At 41.0% G+C, this 12,926-nt stretch overlaps 4 protein-coding genes across 4 annotated transcripts; 3 read left to right on the top strand and 1 right to left on the bottom strand.

Annotated features, from left to right (window-relative positions):
* Positions 1–346: 346 nt before the first annotated feature.
* Positions 347–2,012, bottom strand: EAF02_001345 (uncharacterized protein; the record flags this gene model as incomplete). The annotated part of the gene is made up of 4 exons (XM_038897393.1): positions 347–774; positions 829–1,492; positions 1,545–1,570; positions 1,622–2,012. 4 exons carry the CDS (start codon positions 2,010–2,012, stop codon positions 347–349), a joined length of 1,509 nt encoding a protein of 502 aa, XP_038762368.1.
* Positions 2,013–4,692: 2,680 nt separating this feature from the next.
* Positions 4,693–5,694, top strand: EAF02_001344 (uncharacterized protein; the record flags this gene model as incomplete). The annotated part of the gene is made up of 3 exons (XM_038897392.1): positions 4,693–4,772; positions 4,801–5,165; positions 5,223–5,694. 3 exons carry the CDS (start codon positions 4,693–4,695, stop codon positions 5,540–5,542), a joined length of 765 nt encoding a protein of 254 aa, XP_038762367.1. The 3' UTR covers positions 5,543–5,694.
* Positions 5,695–9,181: 3,487 nt separating this feature from the next.
* On the top strand, positions 9,182–9,889 carry EAF02_001343 (uncharacterized protein; the record flags this gene model as incomplete). The annotated part of the gene is made up of 1 exon (XM_038897391.1): positions 9,182–9,889. The coding sequence occupies one exon, from the start codon at positions 9,182–9,184 to the stop codon at positions 9,887–9,889; it is 708 nt and encodes a 235-aa protein (XP_038762366.1).
* Positions 9,890–10,601: 712 nt separating this feature from the next.
* EAF02_001342 (uncharacterized protein) lies at positions 10,602–11,108 on the top strand (the record flags this gene model as incomplete). The annotated part of the gene is made up of 1 exon (XM_038897390.1): positions 10,602–11,108. The coding sequence occupies one exon, from the start codon at positions 10,602–10,604 to the stop codon at positions 11,106–11,108; it is 507 nt and encodes a 168-aa protein (XP_038762365.1).
* Positions 11,109–12,926: the final 1,818 nt, after the last annotated feature.

Here is a 12,926-nt window from a genome sequence, read left to right as displayed (position 1 = left end):
TAGGTGATCTTCCTACTTGAGGATAAAACCAATATCATCCATCTACCACTCGATTCTTTGTCACTTGAAAATTAATAGTAGTGAATACTCAGGTAGCCAGCTCTAAATACCTAGGTATGCATGACATAGAATCAATCCACCAAAACCAAAAAATGCAAAGCGCTCAAAAACGAATCTTCAATTCATTCCATTCATTAACCTACAAGTCATTATTTGGCACGCGCCACTCCATTTATTTTACCCATTCCATTATGCAAAAAAACCTACCTCCGTGTGTATATGCATCCAGTGCCCAATATGCTCATCCCTCAAATACAACCTCCTCTCCCATAATTCTATTTCACCCCTACCTAGGAATCAACCCAATCTGCACGCCCTTCGCACTACAAAGCGTCAAGGCAAGTTGTTCTCCCCACGCCGTCCCATCTCTATCTTCTATGCTTCCAAACTCCTGCAACAGTCTCACAATCGTATAGCTCGCTTCCGCCAGCGCAAATTGTTGTCCTACACAGATTCTCGGTCCGCCGTTAAATGGGAGGTATCCCCAACCGGGTCGTAATCCTTCTTCTGGGGCCCAACGCTCTGGTCGGAATTCCTCTGCGTCGGGACCGTATATATCGGTCCGACGATGCATAGTGTAGGTTGACCATGCGACGGCTGATCCTTTGGGAATAAAGATTGGGGATTTGCGATCTGGTCCGCCGCCGACAGGAAGAACGGTGTCGCGGGCGGCGAAACGGGCGTTGGCTGGAACGACGGGGTAGAGACGGAGAGCTATTGGTGAGTGTTAGATAAGAGTTTATAGAGAGTCGGATAATGTAAACTTACATTCGTTTAGAACGTATTTCATATACTTCATTCCCTTTATCGTCTCGTAATCCGGTTTTTCGCCACCCAGCTCGTCAACTTCAGCCTGTAACTTTTCCCAAATATCCGGTCTGCGCGCAAGAACATGAAAAGTATTGCTGAGTAAACTTGCAGTTGTGTCTCGACCAGCGAGTAATATATTAAGTAATTCATCCCTCAATTGTTTAGGATCTCTTGTTGCTTTCACCATTTCTGTAAGGAAAACGTATCTACCAGCTCCATCACCTTCTACGGCCTTTTCTTCTTTCGCATCAATTTTAGATAGCGCATCGTGGACGATTTTGTCGACGAATGAATGTACGGTTTTGCATGCTTCATCAAGTTCAGAATCGCGCATGAAACTTGATAGCTTGCCCATTGAAAATCTTTTCTCTACTTTCATTTGACCGAGATCAAACGATGATCCAAAATTTTGTTGTTCGGAGCCTTTAATACTGGTGAGTGAATGAACTGATTGACCAAAAAGGAAGTCTGTGGCCGTGTCAAGAGTTAATTTGAAGAACAATGTCTGAAGATCGAATGTTGCTCCATCTCGAGGAATCTGCGAGAAGAGAATTTGGACGTGTTTTTCAAAGATGTTAAGATCTGCTACTTGAGACTTATTGAAGTTTGGTCGTACTAAAGCCTAATATTGAATCAGTATTTGGATAATCTGGATAGATGCTTCCATATCATACCCTTGAATGTTCCCACTGTGGCCCATCTATACAGAGGTTAGTTATAATACGGAGATTATAATCATCACATGACAAACCTGTGGTAAAAATTCCTTCACCAAGAAGAGGTGCAAAAGCTACCCGTCTTCCTCCTAAGTCATAGTCCTTGAACTTGATTGAAAGTAGTGTCTTGATATTTTCCGGTTCGATGGTGTTGTAGAAATTGAATCCCATCATTGATAGAACGAAGGTATGTCCATTGTCCCTGTATCTTTCAAATCCGGTCTTCAGCCTTATTTTCTGTTTGGATGAATTGATCTGAATTTTGTACATGTCCCATCCTATAATACGTTCGCGTTGAGGTACTCTGTGAACTGGCTTGCAGCCATGTTCCTTCTGAAATCGTCTTGCAGAAATATACTTTGTGATTCTGTTGATAAGAAAAGCTGCAACAACAACAACAACGAAGAAGAGGCCATGATAGGCCATTGGAGGAAGAGTCGAAGGGGTGATTGAAACGATGAGATGAGGCTTGAGATGATGAAGCAATGAGATAGATTTGGAGATATTTCTCGGTATTTAGATGGAGAGATTGAAGAGGTCGAGGCTTATTGAATGTACATTGATATAAGCATTGAAAAGGCTGAGTTCCTAGAACAGCTGAGATTGTGGAGGGGGCTGATTGTGATTGGAATCTATTTGACGGGTTCGGACCATTCAACCAAACGTTTGCGTCAAAGTCTGAAGTTTGAAATTTGAGAATTGAAGATGTTGAAAGAATTGAAAGGATTGATTACGCAACCAATGCTTGATTTGTTTCTTTTCATTTTGCTCGTCGACCCACAAGACGTTGTCTTTCATATGTCAAGGATACTCATTCGTTCAATAACGAGTGATTCATGATCTGATCATGGGTTCGAAGGGATCCTTGTTTTGATGGAATGCCATAAACGATGCATCAAGGGAGAGTGATTTGCCTCAATCGCTTGGAAGGGGATTAAGGTATCATTGAAGAATTCCAACAATTCATTTGTGTATCAGATCTCATTTATCATCCTAGCTGGCTTACCGGTATCTGTATTGTGCAACCATGTTGAGCATCTTTAGATCTCACGTACACGTTTCCTACTCTTCCTATTGGTGTTGTTAGGATTTCGTTTCATCCCATTTTGGTTATGGTAGTAATCCCATCTCCACGTTGGCTTGGTTGAGGCGAACACATCTGCGTATTCTGCTATCCGTAATAGTGGGAGACAACATGCACTGATCATAAGCTGGCGCCATCAGAGTGAATCTTCATGTTTGATTGTGTACGAAGTTACGAAGTTACGAAGTGGGATGTAAGATCTTTGTTATTTGGTTGGTCAGATTACGAAGTTATGAATACAAGATTACCTCGGTTGCTGACTAATTTAGTTTCAAGTTTCTGATTCGTGAATTTCCTGTTACTTCGGCTCCCTGACCAGGAATAGATTATGGCCGAGATCTGCTTAGTTCTTCGGACAAAAAATATTGCATCTCACATTTTTTACCGAACGAACGGTGTACTGGTATATCTGGGTATATTCCTTTATTGCATAATTCCCTAAGGAGAAAGATTTTCATCATGAAATACATAAAATGCATAAGACTTCCCGAGACTAGGTTCATACATATACGTAGCGGGCGTCAATTGACGATGCGAGTGGACAACAGTACGAGTTCATTATTGGTTTCTTGGTGGCGGGATTCATTTCTTCGGTAGTGTCAAACTAGCAGAAACCATCTTTCTTCGAGGCGAATAAGATCAGGGGTTTCATAAGATTCGAACATTTCGCTCTTTCTGAAGATTCTGATTCGGTTTCTTACGCCAGATTAGTTGTATTCGCAATTCACCTTTGTGGATTTTTCAGCAACGGCCGGGTTGAACTATAAGATTCGATTTTCTTTTCTCGTTGGCCGTTCGGACAGTCCGGAATTCAATAGTTAGAATGAAATATGGATTACTGCTGAAAGACGATCATTCTCCACAGATGTCATCCGGGACAAGGTTCGAGAGCAGTGGAAGTCGATGTCTTCGTACATGTTTGATTTAAGCAAAGCTGCTTGTCTATATGCGATTTTCCCCCTGGATTGCCTGCAAAGCTGTACTTTGATTTTCCGTTTCCAGCATATCATGTCCATGCAATTTGGGTCCGGCGTGAGGCCAGTAGCAAAGCAGATGCAGGACAAAATCGATGGATTGGAGCTCAAGAATGGTTTGTCCATCACTTTTTTGGAGGAGAACAATTGCAACTGTTATTTTCCGGATCGTCGCATGAACTGTGTTGTTGGGATCGGCGAAGTTGCTTTTCAATCGGTATTGAAAGGCGTTCCTTCACTCGGGCCCTGTGAGACATTTAGAATTATTGCCGGTATTCTCTTGCACGAAGGGACCGAACTTACCGATAACACAGGTAGGCCGAGACTGTCAATTTTCCGTCTGCAAACGAAAAAATGGTCGTCTTGGAAGAATTTGGAAGATTCTTTGAAAGCACAGTCGACAAATTCTCCAACACTTGAAATGGGAATGGAATGTTTGGTTACAGCCACTGTTTTGTTGAGTCTGAGGTGTCACCGAGCTGCAGTCATTATCTGGGTGTGAGATGTGAGATGTGAGTATTTCTCCGATTTAATCAATGTAGCCAATGTGCAGATTTCATCCAGTCGAAACGGCGGTACACCAAATCACGCAAAGAAAACCAGACATTGAAACACTGATATTTTGGTTTGATATTGGTGTCAGTGTAGGAGGTAGCCTTCAGTATTTAGTACTCAGAATATAAAAACCGTTACATCCAGACATTTTAGAATATCATTCAAAATTCGAATATAAATGATTGTTGTTCAATTTGACATCGACTATGAAGAGAATACACATGCTTGATGGATCAAGGGACGTGCGTTAGACCAAGGTCAAATCAGAGCAGAGGAACGGTTTCACTACATTATTATAGCCAATTAAAACAACACCATTCACTCAGAAAAGTGGAGAACTACCTTAGCGCTTATCGTGATTGACTACAAATGGAGTCAACTTCACTCTCATTTCTTGATCTTCTTTCTTACTCCAACAACGACAATTATCATCTTTCGATAATCCAAAAACTTCACCTACGGGTCATAAGGCCCGTTAAAAAACTATACAACAATGCCGGTCGCCGCTACTACAACAGCAACCACCGGACGTCAATCCACCATCGGATTCTACGCACCACAGCAATCAGTCTAGTTCGAGTAGTCTTCTTGATCTCCAGAGTTCTTCGCTTTGGGATCAAAACTCTACTCAATTATTCCATGAATATGATTTCGGTTTCGATGTAAATGCTCAATGTTCTATTTCCTCGGCAGCAGATTCCTTGTTTCCTCTCGATGCATTTACTGCCCCAGCCCAAGAAGTACCTTTCCAGAATTCCCCTGACTGGTACTTGCCACAAACCGATTCTTTCGAATTCCTCACATGGAATGATCCGTCAATAGGAGGAGATTTATCACTTGATTCTTCTTTTCCCATCGCCGCTGGTGCCTCTATTGGTAATGATAATTTCCTGGGTCAATCGGATGTTGGATCCATTGACAATATGTCTCAATCCCATTCATTTCTTGATAATCAAACTCATCGGGGTAAGTTCTGATTCCCACTTCTAACATCATTTAACATTACTAACATATCTCCAACAGCAATATCCACCGATCAATCTTCCCCTGCCTCTTCAAATCCCAAATCAACTTCCTCGCCAACTCACTCATCTCCACCTTCACCCCCCTCTCCCAAAACTCAAACTGCAACCAGTTCTTCATCCACCATATCACGAGTTGAAAAACGCAAGCTAAACACTTTAGCTGCTCGTCGATATCGACAAAAGCGCGTCGATCAAATGAGTAGTCTCGAGGCTGCACTCAAAGAAGTCGAACGAGAACGAGACGCCTTGAAAGTTCGTGTTGCGAAATTGGAGGGTGAGACGGATATTTTGAAAAGTTTGTTGAGTAAGAAGAACTAGGATCCGGTTTGGAAAGGATGGATGGATTTCTGACGTGCTATTTGCTCCCATGGGCGCGATTATCGAGACTTGAATTGAATTATCATACACCACTATTAGTTTGCCATTCGTGATAAAAAAAAATTGATATGTGAAAGATTTATAAAGTGAGACATTCAGACGATGTCGGTTCGATAGTTCATGGACCAGCAGATTGATCACTCATATCGGCAAAAAGGATTTGAATCACAGTCTCAGATGCATTGGGGGGTTGAAGTAATTTGGGAGTACTCACATCTTCTCATAAGTTCTCATATATCATTTCAATGCAATCCATTTGGATGCTCACACTCTCACATCTTTCGAGCATTGGATCACCATGATATTCTCTAGACTTCAGTATATATACCAGTCCCATCACATACATACATACATCATCCATCTTACACACAATAACTCATATTTACAACTACAAGAACCACTCATGAGAAATATCTCATCACTATTCCTCAGCATGAGTCGAAATGAATACCTAGGTATTCATAGCTCATTATGTTGAGCATATATCACGGTATTCGCGGTGTCGTATTTCTTCTCGTTTATGTAGTGTGTGTGTATGTAACTATATGCTATGTATATCAAATATTTGCACATCCCATCCTCGATCAATGAATGATAATATTCTATTTATCAACTCGTAACTCTATACGTAGGTAGGTATACCCAGAAAACATATTCATTCATTCATTCTGTCTGTAATCTGTAATGTGTAATGTGTAACAAAACAAATCTCATCAAACCCTCACCCAAACCCTCACAAAATCCCCCTCACTCCATCTCCCCCCTTTCCAGCAAACAATATATTACAATGACGTTCCTGGAGAAAATACTGCGTTTTGATTGGGTGTTCGATAATGTGGGGGGGGGGGGGGGTAGGGAGTAAAGATTCATGATGAGGAATTGTGAGGAAGTGTGAGTGATTATGAGTGATTATGAGTCATTTTTGGGGGGTGTCACGTGTGATGAGTGGGGTGGGGAGAGGAAAGGAGGGGTCTAAAAATAGTTTGGGAGGGGATCTATGGATGGGGTTTGAAGGTTGTATTTGCAGAAATGTCTATGTGATGGATCTTAGAGGATTGCAATTTTATTAGAGATAGAGATAGAGACTTGTATTGTGGGGTTTCTTTCGAGTATTTTTGGGTTATGTGATGTTTTGATCATGGGAGTTTCTGTCATGTGATTTGAATTTTAAGCTAACTAGATTAGCTTGAGAGAGGTACTGCACGTGATGCAAGATTCGGTCGAATTATTGATTTGAAGTTGAGATCTTACATGTGCTGAGACTCTTTCACTGTTGTTTCTACTCGTATTAACATAGCATTAAGCATACACCATTCAACCTCATATCTCACATCTCACATATTGAGCGGTTCGTGGTATGTATGTATCACGCGGTCGATAGATCTTGTTTCTCTGAAGGCATACCATGAGGTTCTTGTGTGATTAGGTTTTCCTTCCAATTGCGGTCAAACTAGGACCTTGTATAGGAACTTGGGGTCCAGGAAAAATCTAAGGTACTAGGCATAATCGGGAGGAACTTATTGCCTTCGTATGCGGAATGACGACAAGGAGTCCCAGGAACAGCATCAAAGTCACGATCTGAAAGTCACCTGCGGTAGATGCACTTCGACTTTGGGGACCATTCTTTCATTATTCCATTTTCTTGTTATTCAATCGTTTCAATCTTCAATGATATGCAGAAAGATTCATTGATCTAGCCGGCTCAATGTTGGTCTTATCTACATATATTTTGTCAAACGTGGGTGACGTTACAGTGACGGAGGATTAAACTCCGTGGTATCACAATGTTTAAACAAGCTGAAAAATCGATGCTTTAACAAAATGCAATACACAGCATATATGGCAAACGATAGACATCAGAGACTAAAAAAGAGCATCGAATTCTAGGCGATGGCCTTCGTCGGGAACGCGATTTCAAAAATCGTTGCTAGTGTTGCAACGCTACAGAACAAGACCACCTTTGCTCTTTCGAGCTTAAATCTAGATTTCACGTTGATCAAATTGGAGGCCCCGAAAGCATATCGAGTGCACGGAAGCACAATGCTGAGAATGGCGGACTTCACAAGACAGCACGAAAGTTAGGGGCGCTTTTTGTTGATAAGGCCTCTCTGGCTCCAGAATGATCCGTAATTTTTGGAAAGACGGTTTCGGTCGATGTGGATAACTGGGATGAGATTTTGGCATTAAATAGAGGTTCTCCTTCGGCAATGAGAGCTACGGGAAATTGGCTCGTAATATCATTAGCTCGTGCTACTTTTTTACAGACTCAAAGATCTACAGTTTTAGTGCCTAAGGATGTTTTTTGGACCTACTGAAAAGAGCATTTGCAGAGAAAAGTCTTTGGCATAGTATATAAGGAAATCTCGTTTAGCTAAGGTAATTTCATTTGGATTTTGCAGTCGGTGGCTTTTCTTTCCAGATTGCAGATGCTATGCTAGCTCTATTATAGCAGAATGGGCGATCTTGAGAAGTGGGTAAACAACTTGATGCCACCAGGAGACGAATCCTGATGGAGAATTCTTGGAATAAGAAGAAATGCGACTCAATCATTTGGTCTTTGTTCAGTCAAGATCCGAATCATATCAATATTTTCGCAATCTCTTATACATACTCGCGGGCTAACGATGAGCGCAGCTGTCTGCTAATCAAAATATATTGACAATTCAGATTAGAAGACACTTTTCCTTGGGAAGGATCTTCTGGATGATGTCCTATCGCCATTCCAGATATATGATAGGCTCATAGTAAAAATAGCAGCAACAGCGGGACAAGTAGCGTGTTTTCTAGAACCCACATAATGGAGATATGTTCCTTTTATGCTAGTGTGTGAAATATTTTAGTAGAAAGTCTACCGTTTCAACAGTTTGAATCATAAATTGTGATGTTTGACAATCATTTTTTTAATGATATTTGGGTTTTTGATATGTAAATGGCGTTCGGATTTCAATTTGTGTCGGGAATACTCAGTGTTACTATGTCTTTTACATAATTCAAGACTGTTCTGCTAAGGTATGATCGAATATGAATAGGATACGAGTTGTATGATCAACACCTGACGGATGGGGATTGGTTTTGTGGTGATTCCAATCACGCAAGAAAAACTGGGAATGACTCTTCAATTTCCTGAGAGAACTCGTATGAGTGTTAGATGTATAGAATATTCATATGGTGGGTTTTGAGTAATATAGATGAATATATTCGTTCGTGATGAGTATTGGGATCATATCTCTCTATGAGTCTATCCATGGAGAAACCACCTATACCCTTTCCTTTCCCTTCCGGCTTTAGGATTTTTCCTCTTTCGTTTTTACATACTTAAAATTGAAAAGTTGCATCGAAATACACTATCACTCAGTACATCACAACATCAAGGATAGCAAGCTCAACATCTGTTACACTACACGCTTACACATTCTTCTACTATCGCCAAATTCTAAATTGGTATGTGGATGCTCTATACATTTAGTTGCCGGTACTGACACAGAATATATTACCAAAGACATTGGAGTAGTTACGTCTCTCAAACCATAGACTTTTAACACTCGGTGACTAAGGTCAAACAGCAAATTCGCTTCATTTATGATGGCAGGACATCACCACCACCACGGACATTCAAGCCATCGGCGCGGTAAACACGATGGCACGAAAAGAGCTGAAGAACAACGCGATGACCAGGAATACCGAGAGAGAATGATTAAGGAGTTGAAAGAGCGTAGAGGTAGAAAAGAAAGACGCAGAAGGGCTCGAGAAGCGCTTGAGTCTGAGACGGGTAAACCATGGTGGTTTGAAATGAATGATTCGGAGGATCAAGCCCGGAAATGGATGGTCGAAGAAAGAGAAGACAAGGAGTTACGTAACGCTGACGAATGGAACAAGGCTCAAGAGTTAAAGAAGATTACTGGATTCTTTTACGATAAAGAACGGAAACGTTTCGCTTTGGCTGAAGTGGAGAGCAAATGGAATACTACTAAGGCAAAGAGAGATGTAAAAAAGAGAGAAAGAGATCAAATACTTGAAGAAGCATGGAATCGCGAGTTCTTCCGCTGGAACGACGAGCTGGATATTGCAGGTAGCAACGACGACCGATACGAAACACCTGATGAAGACGGTGTTATTTGGTCCCCTCAAAGCCTTTTAGATATCAATAATGATATTAGAAAGAGGCATCTCGCAAGATGCATGCCAAGTCTTCAAAAGCCTGATTCTAGAGGTACACACTGCAAGGACTGCGAAGATGAACAAGAGGTTGGTCATTTCTGGGATGAGGTCCGCAGGCTCGGACTCTAAGGGCATGGAATATTGTACTGTTAGCAATCCTTCCACTAGGAAGTAGATAACCAGAAATTAATGCGTGACTTTCAATTCAGGAATTAGGGTGATAACATGCCACATGTGACGCTAAAGTGACTACCTGAGAGGATGATTACAGAATAAACGAGTTTTGGGTAGAGGAGAGGGGACATACTGAGTTCATTGTAATGAACTTGTCGGTACAGTAGGTTTCTATTGTACAGAAATGGTCTGTACAGTAGGAGCCTATTAAAAAGAGAGATAGAATTGATGGATGATTAAGTTCTGTACAATGAAGATGGATTGTTCGAAAATGCTTTATAAATTAGAGATTCATTGCTTAGATATCTCTTGTACAATAAAGACTGACTGTACTGAAACTACTTGCATAATGAAAGCTGTTTGTTCAAAAAGATCCCGTGGAATTATGATTCATTGTATAAAATTCGTACATACAACAAATATTCATTGTACTGCATTGATTCATACATCTTTCTGATCACGGAACACTCAACGAATAACATTAACAATTTCTGACTCGAAATGATAAATATGCACATTCACATCCAAACCTACTCATGCTTCAAATAATCATAACTTGCTTGATTACTCAATACTTAAGCTTCCAGATCCCCACTTCTAACAAACTAACTCCAGTCCACAAAGCACTTCGAAATATCAAACTTCTCCTTACCCACAACAGTACATCATGGCCAATAGACATCGGAACAACTCCCGATCATCCAGATCCCTCGTTCCAAATATCGACATGGGTCCTATTCTAGGCACCCAACGCTCATGGAACGATATCGAGAAAGCTGTGTCAGCAGACAAGCAAAGAGAGGAAGCAAACAAGTCGCCTGCCCAGAGAGCCAAGGAGCAGCATGAACGAGAAGTAAAGCTTGCTAGACACGCTAGACGTATGCAAAATCGTGTCACGATTGAACATATGAGAAAAACACCATGGGATACCGAGCTAAAGGCGACAGATAAAGCCGCGGAAAGTCTACTCAATTACATCAAAGCACAAAAACAGCAAGCCCGACATTCCAACAAATGGGGAAGTAAGATTGCATCTAAACTCCATTCGAAAGCAACACAAGAGCGAATCGAAGCGGATACGAAACAACAGATGCTAGTGTTGGAGAGGAACTTTGAGATGGCTAGAAAGGCGGAAGAAGAGCGTTGGCTACAGGAAACTAGGCGAGGATCGTAGTGCGGGAAACGCCAAGATACATGTTGAGAGTTGTATGACATCGGAAAGAGGTCTACAACGAGGAGGCTCTTGTTGCGAGGACTGTCGGTATGATTCTACACTTGCTTTTTATGCGGAAGAGAAAGAGCAAAGTAGGCTTAGGGCTGATTATTATTGAAATTAGAGAGTTGGGTGTGTTCGTACGTGATGATTTCTGTAGGCTCGTCCTATAGAAATGCGGAATTTAAGTGTACTTTAGCTTTCTTATACCGGATATGAATTTTATTATTATTTTTAACTTTTGAAAATAGATCGTGAAATGATTTTGATATGACTGTGATTGATAATTGGTATGGATGAGTCTTGTGAAGTGTAAATGTGTATCATCATCTGTGTGAATCACCGACAAAATTATGGCTGATTTCCATGAATCCAATGCGAAAAAACGAGTAATGAATTATTTGGAGTTTCTCGTACTCAAGCGAATTGCCTCCTGCATATTCGGGCTCTCTTTCTTCTTAGAAATTTTGAATACTACCTACACGAACACTTACTTCAATATTGCAGATAATATTGATTATTAAGTCAACCTTCTTACCATCAGCTCTATTTTGATATTCACTTTTTCCAATGCTCTGCTCATTGCTCATCCAAAGCCTCAATTTGAATAATTATCGTGATCGTGGTCTCGAACCCTATCTGATGGTTCTGCTTTCCGAATCCTAAGCTTCTATTCCAATTATAGGGCTTGACGGCTAATATTTTCTGAGAAAAAACCTATCTGTATTTAATCTCAATGCATAAATTCACAGTTTCTGCCAGGACAAATAAAATACATGAAGACTAGTTGATAGTTATCGAAGGTCTTATGTAACGACACATGCACAGATTTATAGACACAAGCTGAGATGCATAACATAGCAGGACGGGAATTCTCCCGAACCGAACTTTAAGTTTTGCACTTTTGGCGCCTGCCATTCCAACTGAGTCTTCAAATTCATCATGTCAAGATGCTGGAATCATCAAACTGAGAGTATCATCGATCAAAACCTGTGTTTGGAGGGGAATTCAGAATTGACAAGCGGCGTCAATTTATAGAAGCACGGAGAGGAACTGTTGATAGGAAGCGAGAAGCAACTTGAGATGCAGCAAGAAATGCAACAGACGGGTTGGCAGGAAAGTAAATATTGGAGCCAGAGCAGTACAGAAGATAGCAAAAAAAGGAAGAGTAGTTACTGGCACACATGCAACGTGAAGTAAAAGAGTGAACCGATCAAAAACGTAAAGCAGAACGTGTAAGAGAAATTGGAATTTCCGAGATAGGACAGCGGGAGTATTCTCGTTGGAATCAAGAGGTAAACCTGGTATGGAAGTTGATCCTGCTCATGTCGCTTGGACTAGTCTCTTAAACAGAGATGATTGTATTCGGGTGGTATATCGAGAGGGTCTCCGAGAAGGATGAGGCGCGTTGCAAAGATGATGCTAGTGCCATTACTGAGAGTTAACGTTTCGCAATTTTGAAGTCCTCGGAGGAAAGACGTTCACCTGTAAAGTCGGGATAATAGCAGAAATGGTGTCAAATGGAGGGAGCAGAGAGAAACTAACAAGATTCTTTTCATAATCTTTCTTGTTGGCCCTATAAGAATGCTATATTTGTAGTGATGGGTGGCTAAAATTTTAAATGATATACTGAGAAAGCTGTGTTTTTGAAGTACTAGTCTGTACGGGTCTGAAAATGTATATCACAGATATAAGAAAAGAGACAACCGAAAATCAGATCAGTGATGAAACTTTCCAATCGAAAAGCGTGTGATGAGCCAGTGCATCTCCTATCTATCT

This window comes from Botrytis sinoallii (assembly GCF_014898435.1).
Source record: "Botrytis sinoallii strain Bc 23 chromosome Unknown BSIN_002, whole genome shotgun sequence".
NCBI lineage: Eukaryota > Fungi > Ascomycota > Leotiomycetes > Helotiales > Sclerotiniaceae > Botrytis > Botrytis sinoallii.
Note: the sequence above shows the minus strand (reverse complement) of the source record. Positions and strands in the feature narration are given on the sequence as shown.